General features: G+C 42.3%; 1 protein-coding gene across 1 annotated transcript; it reads left to right on the top strand.

Annotated features, from left to right (window-relative positions):
- Positions 1 to 896: 896 nt before the first annotated feature.
- Positions 897 to 8,410, top strand: DDX3X (DEAD-box helicase 3 X-linked). Its single transcript, XM_035902030.1, has 13 exons — positions 897 to 1,058; positions 1,141 to 1,240; positions 1,803 to 1,938; positions 2,375 to 2,460; positions 3,083 to 3,181; positions 3,258 to 3,418; positions 3,617 to 3,761; positions 3,873 to 4,017; positions 4,323 to 4,504; positions 4,594 to 4,711; positions 5,156 to 5,312; positions 6,268 to 6,395; positions 6,742 to 8,410. Exons 3-13 carry the CDS (start codon positions 1,818 to 1,820, stop codon positions 6,822 to 6,824), a joined length of 1,425 nt encoding a protein of 474 aa, XP_035757923.1. The 5' UTR covers positions 897 to 1,058; positions 1,141 to 1,240; positions 1,803 to 1,817; the 3' UTR covers positions 6,825 to 8,410.
- Positions 8,411 to 17,637: the final 9,227 nt, after the last annotated feature.

Genomic DNA, 17,637 nt, shown 5'->3' with positions numbered 1-17,637 from the left:
CAAAAAAGTGCTAGGTGGGTGGTTACTTCCAGAAGAAATCACGAAGAGCTGTTGAGAGCACATAAACATCAAAACGGATTTTTTTCATGTCAGTATTTTTTTCTTTGTTTAAAAAGTGTAGTTAATAAAACTGGGTGAGACTCTTGCAGGTTCTCTACCTTACTTGATCAGTCTTACACACATCATGCGTTGTATGCACAAGTGTGGTGAGAGTGACCTTTATCGACTAGTAAAGCTGACGCTAGTCCTGTATCCAGACTTTGCTCAAACATGATTTACCAGACCAAAAACTAAACAGTTGAGGTAAGGACTTTTTCCACCTTCTTTCCAAGTTAGTAATACAGGTGAGCTCCCTCTTTATGAAATAATAATGTGACATGTAATCGAGGTATTTCGTTTGGTCACGTGTGTGGGGGGGAATAAAGGAACAAATTACAGCACTTGAGGGTATTGTCTGGACATGAGACCTATGTAAAATGAGGCACAGAGAGAGGGGGGAGTACCAAAGAATGTCTCCTGAGAGGTCTAAGCAGAGCTCCCTACAAAAAAGGCAAAGACTGAGCAACTAGAATTGCAGCTCTACTGGCAGATGACTTACTTGGTTAAGTGTAATAAATGTAAAGAATCAAAATTTTGATCTAAGGTTTAGTGTGTTAAGCTAAACTAAGTTGTGAAATTATGACAAATTCTTGGGTCTGACACAGAATAACATGACCTAGTGTGATGGCTGGGACTAAACTCATTCCAGTTCGTAGGTCAAGAAGCAAGTACAGATAATCCAATGACTTTGAGTTGTTCTACAGATGTATATGTAATATACAGAGCATATGCTGCTAGATTATTACAGCTTCAGTTTTGCATGTCAAAAAAAATCCCGTTGCCCAGGAATGGTGGCCTGATATTCTTGCTGTATTTAGATATGAAGAGCGTGGAAGAGGTGGCGACTATGATAGGAGTGGCTTTGGTAGATTTGACCGTGGTGGGAATAGCCGCTGGTCTGACAAATCAGATGAAGATGACTGGTCAAAGCCTCTTCCCCCAAGTGAACGCCTGGAACAGTAAGTAATGGAGTAATATAAATTCACATGATGGGGTCAGTTGATATGTCTAGCAAGTAACATACTACTTTTCCGTTTTTAGAGAGCTCTTTTCAGGAAGCAATACTGGCATTAACTTTGAGAAATACGATGACATTCCTGTTGAAGCAACAGGCAGCAACTGTCCTCCACATATTGAAAGTGTAAGGTTTTTTAATCTGTTTTGCTGATGTAGCTAATAGTGACTGTTTTGCATGTGAAACTTAAACTGAAGGCAGCACGACATCAAGGGAGGAGAGGAAGTGCTGTCTTGCCATCCTACAGCTAAGTTGTTTTACAGAGGAGGGCTGCATATAATGAACTAAGGCATGGGAGAAGTTATGTAAGCTTGTTCAGTTAACACTTGTAGCTCACTTTTAATTAAGACTTGTCTTTAAGCAGTAAACATGTAAAGAAGTAGAAGCGCTTGGAGGTGCTGGTTTATTGGAGCAACTACTTAAGCATAGGCATTGTGTCATGTGAAGCATAGTGTAGTCTGCACTTCAGGCTTGGCTGGCTTTTTAAGAATCACTTGCGTGACCAGATGAAGTAGATACCAGAGTCTGGGTAACTAGCTCCTGAGTATCTGTAAACTTAATAGGCAAGTTCTATAGGAATAGATGAAACAAGGTTCTTTACATATGACTACTTAGACTGAATGATGTGTTCCATGGTGGCTGAAGGGAAGGATCCCCATCTTACTTGTTTTAAATAAATATCTTGCAGTTCAGTGATGTTGACATGGGAGAAATTATTATGGGAAACATTGAGCTCACACGCTACACCCGTCCTACTCCAGTGCAGAAACATGCAATACCTATTATTAAAGAAAAGAGAGACTTGATGGCCTGTGCTCAGACAGGTAAGTTAGTAACCCTTTACTGCTTATTTTCTCAGTATAGGAGTAGGGTCTTGTATTCCTCAAGCTGCAGGTCAGAGGTCCGTAAGGTGATACAACTTCCTGTGAAGAGTATACTGCAATACCTGCAGTGTTGAAAATGAATTAGTTTTGCGGTCTCGCAGCTGCTTTAGATGTGGCTTGACTGGATTTACTGCGTTTGTCCCGACAGAAATGTTCGTGACTTAAATCACGTTGACTTCAGGGTTTGGTGCTGAGCAGCAAGTCTTTTGTAGATAACCTCTACTGGCTAAGGAGTGCGCTCCAGTGGCATGGGTAGTATCTGTATACTAGTGCAGATGTTACTGGGAATATGCTAGTGATACAGGATTAGTGCTGTAGTTGACAGTACAGTAGCTTCGAAAATAACTGTTGTTAATACTGAATTGTGTCCTAATAGGGTCTGGGAAAACAGCTGCATTTCTTCTACCAATATTGAGCCAGATCTATGCAGATGGCCCCGGTGATGCCTTGAGAGCTATGAAGGCAAGTATTTAAATACCTAGTCCTGGAAAAGCTATGACCAATGTGTGTATTTGCCCCATATGCTGATGTCTGCTACTGAACATGATAGCTGGGCCTAAATGTCATCATTATTTTGGGTATGATAGGCAAGCTTCTCAACTTCTAGAAGACTTCAGCTATTTCCCTTGAAAAATACAGGCTGTAGAACACTTTTTTTTTTTCCTTATCTAAACAGTTGATATGCATAACTGTCTAGAGAAAAGATTGTTGATGAGCTTTGCTTTCCTTGCTACAAAAAAGCTACTTGGTCACACGTCTGTGTTGTATTGACTTTATGATGGGAAGTAACAGGTTTTATGGCTATTATTTCTCTGCTGCTTAAGTTATGGATCACTGTGCAGGTTGTAGAGACCAAGCTTGGGCCGCTATGTTGCTGTTTAGCATGTTAACCAATAGCTGAATCCTGGGTACTGTAGTAGGGCAGAGTCTTCAGACTCAGTGCTTAAAACAAGTTAGCTCTCAGCCATGCTTTTTCTTTAAGACAAACTTTGTTATCTGTCTTCAATATTGCCTGTAGTAGTTGTTTTAGTTCCGCTTGTATTTGGGGTACTCATTCTGAGTTTTGGGGTTTTTTTTTTTTCAGGAGAACGGAAGGTATGGGCGCCGTAAGCAATATCCAATCTCACTGGTCTTGGCTCCCACTAGAGAACTGGCTGTGCAGATCTATGAGGAAGCCAGAAAGGTATATCTAGGAGTCCACCGTTATAAAATAGCTTAGGTGTAGTCTTTTCTTAGAGCTAACTTACTTTGTTTTATAGTTTGCATACCGTTCCAGAGTTCGTCCCTGTGTTGTGTACGGTGGTGCAGACATTGGTCAGCAGATACGTGACTTAGAACGTGGATGTCACTTGCTTGTAGCAACTCCAGGACGACTGGTTGATATGATGGAGCGGGGAAAGATTGGACTGGATTTCTGCAAGTAAGTAAAGTGCTTTTGTCCATATGCTAATGACTTGACAACTAGAAACTTTTTAAGGTGAGATTTAGAGTTAATGACACTCAAGTTTTAGCTTTCAAACTGTAAATGTCTAGTGGAGAACTTGTAGCCTAGTATCTGTGCTGGGTTGCAGCTTAAAGAAAAAGCTCTGAAGAATAATCTTTTTTTATTACTGTTTAGGTACCTGGTGCTTGATGAAGCTGACAGAATGCTTGATATGGGCTTTGAACCTCAAATTCGTCGAATTGTTGAACAGGATACTATGCCACCAAAGGGGGTTCGTCATACCATGATGTTCAGTGCTACTTTCCCCAAGGAAATCCAGGTACTTTACAAAAGTTCAAATATATTAACAGTTCATAAGCCTAAATTACATCTGTGGAAGGGGGGGGAACCACTATTTTTATTTTTTTTATTCCCCTCTTCTTTTTTTTAGATGCTTGCTCGTGACTTCCTTGATGAATATATCTTCCTGGCTGTTGGCAGAGTAGGCTCTACGTCTGAGAATATCACTCAGAAAGTAGTATGGGTGGAAGAGTCAGACAAACGGTCGTTTCTGCTTGACCTGCTAAATGCCACAGGTAAAGACCACTTTCAGATAAACAGATAAAGCAAAATTCAGGTGAGGCAAACCTAATGACTCAAGAACTTCTGTTGAGTAGGTGAATGAATTTACTTAACATGCTGTGAATACATTCTGCTGACTAAATGTCAGTTTTAAGTTGATGTAAGCTTTTCTGGTATTATATAAAATGGGGAGGGAGGTCTCCAGTGTCTTCAGTTTAGAATAAACAAGAGTAGAGAACTGTGAAACTGCCTTTTACGAGGTGGTGGAGCCAAGCATTTGTGCAGCTTTTCTGCTAACCTGTATTTTAATTACTGTTAGGCAAGGATTCTTTGACTCTGGTGTTTGTGGAAACTAAAAAGGGTGCGGATGCTCTTGAGGACTTCTTGTACCATGAAGGATATGCCTGCACAAGTATACATGGAGATCGCTCCCAAAGAGACAGAGAGGAAGCACTGCACCAATTCCGTTCGGGCAAGAGCCCAATTCTTGTTGCCACAGCAGTAAGTGAATCAATCTAGGAAGTTTGAGCTAGTAAGCATTTTGGCCTGTGGAATTTTACTAAGATTTGATTGAATCCTTTAATCACTAGGTTGCAGCAAGAGGACTGGATATCTCAAATGTAAAGCATGTCATAAACTTTGACTTGCCAAGTGACATTGAAGAGTATGTACATCGTATTGGTCGTACAGGCCGAGTAGGAAACCTTGGTAAGTATGATCTAGAACTTTCATAGACAGGACTTCATACCTGAGTTGATAGGTGTAGTAGTATTGACTAAGTAGCAAATTGCAGCTAAGTACCTGAGAGAAGCCTGTGCATGGACTTCTGTGACAAGATGGTTACTGCTGTCTAGCCAGTGTGGAAAGTAACCAGTTCCTTTAGCTGCCACTGTTTTTGCTCCTCTACCACATGTAAGCTTGGTATCTTCTATGTCAGTAAGTATCCAGGGGTTTTGTGACTAGCTGTGGTGGAATAATGGTCTCAAATGACTTTCTCTTCAGGTAATTCTGGTGTTCTCAAGCCTCGGCTATAAGGAATCTGATCTTGTACTTTGCACAACCACAAGTGGAGTGTGGAATAGGGTTAAGTGCTTGTAGTGTATTTGCTTTATGTGGGGCTAAAATTGATGATTTTTTTTTTTTTAACTTTAGGACTTGCCACCTCATTCTTCAATGAGAGGAACATAAACATCACCAAGGACTTGCTTGATCTTCTTGTTGAGGCTAAGCAAGAAGTACCATCTTGGCTGGAAAACATGGCTTACGAACAGCATCACAAAGGAGGTGGCAGCCGTGGGCGGTCCAAGAGGTAATGGTCACAGCTTTGGCTAAAGGTGTATTTCATCCATTGTGGGAGGCAGTGCTGCGACTTGTTTTCACTCTAAAGATACAGTTAGAGGAAGACAAAACAGTGCAGTATAAACTGTGTTAGGTGTATCAGCAGGTGACAGCTTAATGTCTGGTGGTGTTTTATCTTACTGTAAGGTATTTAACCTGTAAGATTTTTCTCTTCTTGAACATGACAACTAGGATATGGCTGAAGTAGAACGGCATTAGCAAAAATGGCTGTAGAATTCTGAAACTATTTATAGAACACGAACTAGAAATACATACCTGCACATGCCAGAGATGTACCTTAAGCAGCTATCTTGATGTTTAGGAGAAGGTGATGTGTGTCTCCTGACACAAAACAGAAAAGGTATGAGAGTTAGACTGCAGGGGTGAGGCCACTTGTAAAATGGTTTTTCTATGGAAACCTAAAATGCTTTATAAACTGGTAATACAAAGCTCTTCTTCCTGGTGCAAAGGGCTGGGAGGAGAAACAACCCTTCCTCTTCATGTACTTAACATGATATGACCATGTGAATTTTAGTTCTTTATTTTTCTTCAGAAGTATGCTTGTAAAATGGACATCCTCTTCTACAGTAGGGAAGGTGGTCATAAATGTGCTATTTAACACTAAGATAGGTTTGGAAATTCTGTGGAGCAGAGGTTGCACTGAATCAAATCTTACCAGGACCCGAGAAAGTAATTCTCGGTATAATGCGGGAAGTTCAACATGACCCTGCTTGAATAGTAAATTGTCCTTCGCTGTCTCAAATGCCCTTTCCAGGTAGCATTGTGATGCTTACGAAGCATGCTGAACTCCACACTTGTACTGGCTGTAGTTGGTAACCAGAGCTGAAGACATTTAGTACTTGAATCTCAATGGCTGCAGTGCTTAAAATACCACTGACTTCACTTTGTTTTCTTCCTTTATACAGCAGTAGGTTCAGTGGAGGATTTGGTGCCAGAGACTATCGAACAAGTAGTGGTTCTGGCAGCAGTAGCTTTAGCAGCAGTCGATCAACCAGCAGCCGCAGTGGAGGAAGTGGCAGCAGAGGATTTGGAGGTAAGAAAAATGGGGTAGGTAGTGCTGGCAAATAGAAAACCAGATCTAAAATGCTTGCTATAGTAAAACTTCTGGAGGTAACATTAAAATGCAAGGTCAGCTGGTGCTTGTATACAAAGTCTCAGCATCTTCCTGGGATCTAGGCTAGTGCAAGTAACCTGCCTTTGGTTTGATGCTGCTTATCTCTTCAGCACTTTAGTTTAGTGTGTGCCTTTGACAGTACTTTTGGGTGGGTTTCCTTTAATAGAGCACAGACCTCTTGTCTGTGCCCTGGGCTATTTTCTTGTTGTAGAGGCACAAGTCTTTAGCAGGTTAATTAAGCATCGCTTTCTCTTGCCTTTCTTAGGTGGTGGTTATGGAGGCTTCTACAACAGTGATGGATATGGAGGAAACTATAACTCCCAGGGGGTTGACTGGTGGGGCAACTGAATCTGCTTGCAGCAGATCTCCTACCAAACAAGCTAATATGGAAACCACATGTAACTTAGCCAGACTATACCTTGTGTAGCTTCAAGAACTCGCAGTACATTACCAGCTGTGATTCTCCACTGAAATTTTTTTTAAGGGAGCTCAAGGTCACAAGATGGAAACAAAGGAACAAGTAGCCCTATCTTGAAGGTGGTTTTGAAGACTCTATTGCTGTAGTCAGGATTAACTCCCCTCCCACCCATCCCCACCCAGAAACTGCATTTATAATTTTGTGACTGAGGATCATTTGTTTGTTAATGTACTGTGCCTTTAACTTTAGACAACTTTTATTTTGATGTCCTGTTGGCTCAGTAATGCTCAAGATATCAATTGTTTTGACAAAATAAAAATTACTGAACTTGGGCTAAAATCAAACCTTGGCACACAGGTGTGATACAACTTAAACAGGAATCACTGATTCATCCATAATATTACAAAGAAAAACTTATGCGGTAGCCTGCATTAGGGCTTTTGGTATTTGCAGATTTGAAAAATAAAACATCTTGAAGCATATCAATGCAATTAGTTTCTAATGTGGCAAAACTGTACTAAGTTAAAGTTCTGATTTGCTCACTCTATCCTGGATAGGTACTTAGAACCTGATAGCCTTTAATAAGCCATTCCAGTCATGATGAGATGATGTATGGATACATGCATACATTAAAAGCACTGTTTTTGAAGTTAATGCAAGTAAATACAGCAATTCCTTTTTCAATATTTAGGCAGATCATTAATGTGAGCTAGCCAAATGTGGGCAGAACATTACAGGGAACGTTTAAAGGTCTGATAACTTGAAATAGTTTTTAGGAGAATTCATCTATTTAGACTTTTTAAAAATGCCTGCCATATGAAATTGAAATGGTAGAATGGCTGACCATGGCAGTGATTGGTCCTCCTTAAGGGCCTGACTGAATTTTTGGTCTAATAACGCATGCTAGTGTTGATGTTTTTTGGTCAAGAGGGTATGAACAGGAAGAATTATGCAGCAGGCTTTATTTTAATGCAGATTCACATTACTCTGTTCAAGCTGCGTGGAGATGTTAAACTGGCTTACTGTAGACTTTGTAAAATGGCTCCAGAAGAGTAACAAACAAACCTGAGATCACAGAGGTTGGAAATGTACATAAACTGCACAAGGTTTCAATTCTGCTATTACAGTGCAGTTTTAGTCAGTTTTAGTTGCATAGGTTTCCATTGTATTTATAGTCTGTTTATGCTAAATCTGGCCAAAGATAAGTATTGTCCACCAGAAAAATGCCTCTGCCACTTGGAATTTCTGTGCTAACTTTGTGGCCAGAGCAGTTAACAACAAATCTACAGTGGCATAGGAAAATGGCAAAAATCTCCTAAAGTGCAATAGATTTTTTCAAGTGTATTGTGCCTTGTTCTAAAACTTTTATTAAGTAGGTGCACTTGACAGTATTGAGGTCATTTGTTATGGTGCTATTTCAAGTCTAGGTTTAGGCCCTTGTACATTTTGCCCATAACTTTTTACAAAATACTTCTTTTATTGCACATTCAGAGAATTTTATATATGTCTTGTGTGCGTGTCCTTAACTTCCAATCTTATTTTGTCTCTTGGAGATTGAACGCAGCTTGTTTAAGGAGAAGGAAATAGATTCTAAAACTTATTTGGGACCATGGGAATGATAGCTGGGAAGAAAACTATTTGCACACGACAGATTTCTAGATACTTTTTGCTGCTAGTTTTGTGTAATATTTATTGAACATTTTTGACAAATATTTATTTTTGTAAGCCTAAAAGTGATTCTTTGAAAGTTTAAAGAAACTTGACCAAAAGACAGTACAAAAACACTGGCACTTGAATGTTGAATGTCACCGTATGCGTGAAATTATATATTTCGGGGTAGTGTGAGCTTTTAATGTTTAAGTCATATTAAACTCTTAAGTCAAATTAAGCAGACCCGGCATTGGCAGTGTAGCCATAACTTTCTGATAGTAAAACAAAAATTGGCAACTTAAAATTAAACATGCCAAGGTTTTGATACACTTGTCTTAAGATATTAATGAAACACTTCTAAACACTGATGTGAAGTGTCCAGATTCTCAGATGTTTGTTGCGTGAGTTTTGTTTAGTTGTGTGTTGTTTTTTTTTCAGTGAATGTCTGGCACATTGCAATCCTCAAACATGTGGTTATCTTTGTTGTATTGGCATAATCAGTGACTTGTGCATTTTAGCAAGTTTTATCAGCCAGCAATATTTTCAGTTCAGAGACAAGGATTCAAAACAATATGCAAGAATGGATTTAAACTTGCTGAATGTGAAAATTGAACTTCAAGTCACTGTAGGTTTAGAATTGCTTATTGTATTAGTTTAGATGCTAGCACTGCATGTGCTGTGCATATTCTTGATTTTATTAAAATAAAAAAGTTGAACTGCACAGTCTACTCATTTGTGAAGCGTCACTCTCCTGGTTTACGAGATCTGTAGCCCAAGTAGTCTCATCTACGTGCAACTCTGGAAGCAGGTGAATCTAGTGTGGTACACATCAGCGTGACTATAAATGGCAGCGAGGCTTGGGGCTATAGCTGTAGCAGCCTCAGAATAACCATGGTCTTGGATACTTGTACGAGTTTTCTGGAGAAGCTAACAAAGCAGATGTGGGACAGATGAGGAGGTGGCCTTTTTTTTTTTTTTTGCTAGGAGTGCTGAGTTTGGCTGTAACAACATGATTAAAATCTATTGAACTCTCACTCAGACTTGATTCCTCAGCCATTTAATGTTAAGGACTTCATCTCACAGTTGTGCCCCTGAACTTGACAAAGGTGCTGTGTAGTGGACAGCTGTAATTTCGATGTACTACCTGGTGATTGTTGCTAGGCAGCCTCATTGAAAATGGAGCATGTGCAATTCTGTGGTAAAAGTGCAGTAAATACCCTCTTTCCTCCTCCAAAAAAGTGTGCTCCCTGTCCCCCCCAACTTAGCAAATGTATACCTACACTCCAGTTTTGAGTTTGTTTTCTAAAACTAAGCTATGGGCTGGAGCTGTAATTAGGCTGGAATGAGGTTAAGTACTGGAATATCCAGGGGATACAGTGGAAGGAATAGGCTGGAAACATCTGAACGTATCTTGGAAGCTAGACAAAAGCCTGTCTTCGTTTAGGAGAATGTGGTTTAGAAGGAACCTGGGTTTTACAGTCCTGTGCTGAAATGACTGTAGCAACTGGTGGATTCCCTGTGAGTTAAGGGAGTAGAGGGGAAAGTAATGCCTGGGAACTCGGATCCACCAAAGTGTGGTGCAGGTGCATGGTGTGGGTCGAGGGCCAGTAAAGGTGCAATGTGGACTTGCAGTCCTGGATCTGGGTAGTGCACATCTGGAAAAGGAACCTTCCCTACTTGGTGCACTGCCGATCAGTGACATGTACGGGCTTTGAAGAGCTGTGGGAAGGGGGATATGTTGATGTTTACCAGGGTAGCTTGCTGGAGCATCTGCTTTGAGCACACTGACTGTGGACCACACTAAATTTACCTGCTTTAGACTTGTACTAATTGCCAACCTCATCATGCAGGGCTTTGTGTTGTCGTGCTATGTCCCTGGATGTGCAACATGCACTTAATATCTTCTAAAAGCTCTAACCTGGCAGTTTCTCCCCCCTGTATATCATGTAGCTAGTGTCAGAGAAATACAGAACCACAGTTAGGAGACGGTGACTTGTGGTGTGCTGTGGAGGTGGCCCGTGGGATCTGGAAGTCAAGCCTTGACTGTAAAGGTTTGCGCTTGATGCTTGAGTGCGAGGTTTGTTCTCTTGGTAGAAAGCACAGGCGTGGCACAAGTCGCCAGGCGGCTGGAACCACGGGAGCGCAGCGAAGCAGCTCCAGGCCAGACCTGTGAGCAATGCTCTCCAGGCCAGGGATCGTAAAGGTAGCTGAATGGTTAGTGTAAAGCAAGGGGAGCTCTGAGTGCAGAGTGAGTGAAGACTGAAGGAGCAAGTCTGGTACTAACGCGTGGCACAAATGCTGAGGGAGACCCTTTCACTGAGGCTGGAGGAAGCAGTTTACCTCTGCTGGTATGAGGTTGAAACTGGGCTGACTGGGGAGATAGCAGGTGTGAGGAGCGTCAGGACACTTACGGTACTGCAGGGAGCATGTATCCCCAGAGGTGGGAGCTTGTACTGCAGCAGTAGTTCTTGGCATACCAGGCAGCCTAATTTTTCCCATGATAAATGGGAGAAGACTTGGGGATGGGGCGGAGGCAACTAATCCTAAATTGTTAGGTAAAGAAAAGGGGCTGTGAAGTTAAATGGTGAAAACGATTTCCGATTTGTCTTTGGCTGTGAAGCTGTATTGTATCAGGCCTTCAAAATGTGCAGTGAGGTCAGTCCTTATGCAGTAAACGGCTGTATGTGCCACTAGTGCTGGAGGTTACAGTAAAAAGGTTTCAGTTAAACCTTGTCTTGTTTCTGCCAGTGAGATTACTGTGACCTGTGCAGGTAAGCAGTGGTCTTGAAACAACATCCATTTGACTGTGGTGACAAGGGGTGGGAGGGATTTAGATTAATGCCCCATCGTGGATTTTCATAAAGGTTGAGAGAGCAGCAGGGTTACTTGAGGGATTTAGTTACTGTTTGGTTAGGCACAAGCATGAGATCTAGGTAACGGCCGAGTACAGGAGAGGCGACTTGCGCAAGCAGGATGCTGCTGGGGCTTTCACCATGGCAACCAATCAAAAGTTGCGCTGTATACCTCATTAAAACTGTGTGTCTGTAGCCTTCCTAGTTTGTGAATCCTCATCAAGTGCGGTGTTCGCTGTTGCTCACATTGATCGATGTGTTCATGAAAATAACCTGCGGTTAGTTACTATAGTCTACGTTGAATTACAAATCTTAAGTGTTAGTTCTCATTCGTTGGAGGAAGGGGAGTGGAGGAGAAGTCTGTAGGTTCACTTCTACTTTGTTGTGAGCTCTTCCACTTCAGTGAACGTGGCTAGATCTGTTGTGCTACCACACCTCGCAGGGCAGTCATGACTGGATTATTTTTGAGGGGAAGAAGATTGCCAAGGCTATAGAGATGACATAAAACATTGCATGAAACTACCTTGGTTACCGCTTTGTGTCAGAAAACATATCCCTCCGGATTCTGCCTGTGGTTCTGCCAGTCTCCTGGTTGGTTGGTTGCTTTGTTGAATCATTTGCCTTGTCCATAGCTTTGCTCACGTGTAGCGCTCACATAAGTAGTCCCCGGACAGTGATCTGTATAATTATCCCCCGTTCACCAAAATACTACTTACCGGGCTGAAGCAACTTGCTGAGGGTTAACAAAGCAGGCCTGGACCAGAGCCAAGACTAGGAAACGCGTAAGTTGGTGGTAGGGCCCGTCTCCACTCATTCATCTACCATGATGTGGGCCTCTACTGCTAACCTAAGTTCGTTCTTGGCATTATTTAGGGAAGGACTGAAAGGGCCGTCAGTGCTACGGATCTAAGTCTTGGCTGTCCATTTAGGGTAATGGTGGAAGAAAATTTCTGTTGTATTTTTAGTCATTAGGGGCACTAATGCAGAGAGTTTCTGTAAGCAACTGAAATCCTGCTCTAAGCTGTTTGCATTTTATCAGTAGGTTCACTCTTGGTCCTGCCACTTCGGGGGGAATTGCCATGCCTGTCACCTGATTGATTAAAATATTGCTGCTAAAGGAATGACATTGTTCGAACAGACATTCAGGCTGTTCCGAGCACAGATTACAGAGCGCTGAATCTGATTAATGATCCCTACAGGTTTCTGTACAGTGACAGGGTCAAATGACATATTTGGTGTGATGAAAACATTGTTCCCACTGATGTTGTATACGAACTAGATTTGTCAGCTGAAGTGTTTATCATCAAGGGGCATACTCTGGCAGGCTGGGACTGTAGGCCTTGCAGGGAAGGCTGAAGTACTGGAGTAAATTGATAGAAATCTGTTGGTATCACCTACTTAGATCTTCAGTGCAGAAAATGCAAGTGTTGCTTCAAGGAGGGACTTGAGTACCAGAGTTTTTTCAGTGGCTGAGGAGTTTATCTAATCGCCTTCAGTCGGTGACTCAGTGGGAAAGAAGCAGCAGTGATAAATTTGAAGAGGAAGCAGAATAAAGGCTTAGGCAAAGACACAAGGCGTCTGTTCCCAGCTGTGCTGCGGATCTGGGTTACCTGGAGCCAGTCACATCGTCATGCTGCAGCTGCTCTCCTTGTCTCTTGTTCATCCTGTCAGTGTTAAGACATCAACTTTTTCAAGCAAGAACTGCAGCGCCCTATCCTATCTCATCTCTCATCTCACCTGGGACTTTTAGCTTCTACTTAATAATTTGCGGGTGGATCAGCTTAAATCACTGCCCAGTAAGAGCATGGGATGCCTTAGCGCATTTCTTGATTATTCTTCTGTAACAAGACAGGTAAATGAGATTTCTGATAGCATTTTCCAAATAATTACTTAATTTTGTGGTTCTTTTTAATCCAACTTCCATTGTTTACTTTGCTTTCTGTGTTTTTTTTTTTTGTTGCTGTAAACGCTTGTTTCTTCTTGCAGTTGAAACAAGCATGGCTTCTCATGGTGTTTGAAGTCTCAGAGGTTCACGTGATTGAAAGCATTTCTCATGAAGCAAGGGAAACAGATGCTTAGAGCTATTTACAAAGAAGGAACGGCCAGAAATGAAGTGGGCCAGGAGTCATCATGGAAGCTGTTTGTTAACCACCACTTGTGTGCTGAGCTTAGTCAGAGATTAGATTCAGGTTATGGGAAGCGTTCTCTGAAGAAATGTAAAAACACTTGAAAGCTGGGGACTGGCCTACGGAAACAGAGTACCTCATTGTTGATCTTTTCCAGCTCCCTCCTTTTTGTCTGTGTATGGAGAAGCTACACTGGGGACTCTCTGGGTGAAAAGGCTCTATATGTACTTCATTATGTTATTTCAGTTGTGTGGGTGTATGAATATAATGGGATTGTGTGCTTGAAAGCTTGCCTGAATTTTCTAACTGTATCAGCTGGTTCAAGGAAGGATACATCCTCTCCTCACTCCTTAAACAGCAGAGGAATCTGCTAATTAGACCACTGCCAAATCACTGTGTACTTTATGGACAAAATGGATTAATTGCCACAGGGACTCAAGCACTTGCCTATTTTATGTGGATAAGTTAAAATGACAGGCCCACTTCAAACAGTAGTGCTTCTGCAGTACTTCTCACAAGCAAGTCTCAGCATGCTTTCAGAAGGAGGTCAGCCTTGCCAGGAAACCGAGACACAAAGCAGTCAAGGAAGAGGCCAGTGGCCGAGTTAGAACCCAGGAGCCCAGCTCTCCTCTAAGATAGTGACCCCATGTTGCTCTTGTTGTGCAAACACCAACTTCCTTTCATGATAACCTGGGGAGCTGGGAGCAGCGTGAGGGACTCTTAGCATGGGAACTAATGCTCAGACTGCAGCCATCACACTTGCCTTGGAAGTCATTACTCTTTTAGCACTAGCTCCCTGGGAATCCAAGTTCCCCATGCAAGATAAGTCTCATGGTGCTCATCAGGGTTTTAGGAGGTGTTTTCTGCTCCTGCTGGTCTGCTCTTCAGTTTAGCACCAGAGGTGATGCGCCCTTGCCTCCCTTGCTGTAAAACTCTCAGGTATTCTTAGAGGAGTTAATCATGACTTTGAAATACACCTGGCAGGAACCACTCATGGAATGGAGGCAGGTTTCAGCGTATGCTGCAGTGCAAGACGGCATTCCCATAACTAGTAGCAAATGAAGAGCTGAACCCTGCAGCGCACTGCTGAATTCTCTGGCATGGGCTATGCCATAGGATTATGAATGTTTTAACAAGAGGGAAGTATCAGGACACCCCTGGGTCCTTGCTGTTGTCTGCTTGAGCAAGTATGCTCAAAGAATGTGTGTCTGATAACTGCACCACCAGTCTCTTTTCTAGGGCTTTTGCTAACTCAGTGGAGACTCTCCCTAGGATGGTCAAATTACTTCTACTTTTAGTTCTAATACCAGAATCTCACTCCCATGTAAGGAAAGGATCGTACTGCTTTGACCAATTCTTGTAACATTGAGTACAACTTTGGTTTAGAAATCTGATCATCTTTCTCAATCCAAGCTCACATGGACAGGCTGTAGATACCATGTACAGGTTCACCCCTACCTCAGGTTCAGTTCTTCAGGTGAAGGCATTGGATCAGAGGTGGAACTTGCAGCAGTGGAAACCATTAAGAGCCGCTTAGATGAAGACTTGTCAAGAATTACATGACTGTTGTAGATCATGCTTAGGGACAAGGAATGAGCTTCTGCATGGATGGTTCAATTGGAAATCCAAATTCTTTTTGTGGTGCATAGTTTCCTAGTTACCCTGGCTGTTGAATGGTTTTCCTTCTGCAATCTCCAGATGCTTTGTGACGAGGGATTACTTCTGTGCTATGTTTTGCCTCCATCAGTGTTTAGGTGGAGTGTTAAGTTGCCAGCCATGAAGTCAGGGACCAGCAGCCATTTATTGCCACATGTTTGTGCCATTTGTCCCACTGGCTTAAAACCAATTTATTTTCCTTCCATCTTCCCTGACTCTTTCTACTAAGCCCAGAAACCTTCCTCTGAGTCCCAAAGATCTGTCCTCATCCTTCTGAACTGGGAAAGCCTTTCTTTTTTCCCCAAGCAATTCCAGCCACCATCTACAACCTCCTCTTGGTCTGGGTACTTTCAGAGATCCACCTGCTTTCTCAAAAGTCAGAAACTTCCTAATCTCTGCGTTCCTTGACGTTCCTGCTCCCAGGGACCTATTCCTACTGTACAACATTTTGCCTCCAGTAGACTCTTCATAGGGTGAAGGTCTCCTTTTAGGGGCAGGTGTGACTACAGCTACAGTGCCATTCCAGGGTGGCAAATCCATGCCTCCAGATGAAGAGTTTGCAGGGCTGCTCTGGCAGCAACAGGTCCTGTCCGGGCCACAGGAGGATGGCTGCTCAAGGTGTTTCTCGGTAGAATTATTATTGTAGGTTATTTAAACTTAGCTCCTCCAGGTCATTGGATTCTTTTAACCCAGAGCAGAACTGTAAACGGATATGGCTCTCAAATTTGCATGTAGTCCTCAAAAATTGCTTTATGAACTACTCAGTATCTGAATTCTCATCAGTTCAGAAGATACAGCTGTATGTTGACAAGAGGTTTTTTTAACTATTATTTTTTCAGTACTATAAAAATACTGGAATGCAATGACTGAACAAACCTCCAAAATGAGGAAGCAGCTAGTTTATATTTGCATGCTATGTTTAATTTTGTTTACTGGAACATGCTTTGTTATTAAAATTAGATCTGGATGGGATGAGTTTTCCTTTTCCATGGAATCTTTCAACTTTAAGATTAAAACTTTTTCCTCCCTACCAATGCAGAGCATAGGATCAATGTTACATCTCTTTGATGTAACATTAACTCTGGGCTGTTTGATAACTTCAGGCTATTTGTTGTACCACTCCCTTTATTAAAAATCACATTAAAATGGCTTTAGTTTCTAAATCCAATTCTCAAAATACACTTTTTTTAAAAGAATTGCCCAAGATTGACATTATGACAGTTCTGAACCACTCCACAACAGCCCCACCTTAAAATTGTTTTTTGAAGTATCAGCATTTTCTAACAGCCACAGAACAGTTTTGTTGATGAGTTCCTGACGGGCTCTATTGTAATTTCATATCAGTGTGTGAGATCATTTCCTTTGTCACAGCGTGACTCAAAATTTTGCCTTCAGAGCTCTAGGCTCCGGGCTCTTGCGTGGGTGCCATCTGACAATAAAAACGTGGGGGTGAACTGCTTCACTGCAATGAGCAGCAGGGGCACCTAGGCTGCCAGTGGGTTTGCCTTGTTATTCACTGTATTATTTTGTATGTTTATTTTACAAAGTTGGCACAAATTTATGAAAGTACAGCCTCAGCAGCCTACGTGTTCAGTGTGCGGATTGTAGAGTATGTCTGATGTATAGCCCTATCTTGCTCTCGGAAATGTTGTAGAGAAAATGTCTGTTGGATTTTTGAGAACAAAAGTGGACCTTTAAACTCCAGGTTCCTTTGTCTCCTTTTGTGTACTATACAGGGCTGATTCTGCTGAGGCCTACGCTAGAGTCACATCATCTTGACTAATGCTCTTGCAAAGCACTTTTCCATGCTCAGAGGAGACAGTCGAGGCAGTATTTCCAAAGCATCCTGGCTCTTGGTGTACCTTCACTGCTGTTTTCTTGAAAGGAAAGTTTTCCCGCTGATGCTAAGTGGAAAGAAAGCTAGTTCAGCAGCTCTCGCCTCCTCTGGTTTGGTGTTCCCGTTGGGCAGTTGAGGACAGTCTTTCTTCCGCCACTTCGTGGAGCTTAGTTGAAGGAGAGGTCACCTTTGAGTGGTGAAAGGCACCTTGAAGGCAGTGGGTGGTTAGTAGTAGTATTGTTACTTGCTGCTGCAAATGAGGCTTTCAGGGGGTTTGCCACCAGTGGGGGGAACTGAAGCAGGGTAGGTTTAGACTGGATATAAGGAAGAAATTCTTTACAATGAGGGTGGTGAAACACTGGAGTGGGTTGCCCAGAGAGGTGGTGGAGGCCTCATCCCTGGAAACATTCAAGACCAGGTTGCATGGGGCTCTGAGCAACCTGGTCTAGTTAGCGGTGTCCCTGCTCACTGCAGGGGTGTTGGACTAGATGACCTCTAGGGGTCCTTTCCAACCCAAAACATTCTAACTAGGTTTTAATGACTGAAAAACAGGGCAGCTCAGCTTTGCTGCAGTAAGCTGTGGCATAGGCTTTGCCCTCTGACGTCAATAGCAAAGTGGGAA

Source organism: Egretta garzetta, unplaced genomic scaffold, assembly GCF_000687185.1.
Source record: "Egretta garzetta isolate BGI_Z169 unplaced genomic scaffold, ASM68718v1 scaffold70, whole genome shotgun sequence".
NCBI classification, from domain to species: Eukaryota; Metazoa; Chordata; class Aves; order Pelecaniformes; family Ardeidae; genus Egretta; species Egretta garzetta.
The sequence above is the reverse complement of the archived record's forward strand: the minus strand, read 5'-3'. Positions and strand labels throughout refer to the sequence as shown.

Bases quoted from the DNA above. Each gene is read 5' to 3' on its own strand.
- DDX3X (XM_035902030.1), top strand. From the start codon at position 1,818: ATGGGAGAAATTATTATGGGAAACATTGAGCTCACACGCTACACCCGT. The intron at 2,461-3,082 runs GCAAGTATTTAA...TTTTTTTTTCAG, and splicing joins ATGCCTTGAGAGCTATGAAG to GAGAACGGAAGGTATGGGCG. The intron at 4,505-4,593 runs GTAAGTGAATCA...TTTAATCACTAG, and splicing joins CAATTCTTGTTGCCACAGCA to GTTGCAGCAAGAGGACTGGA.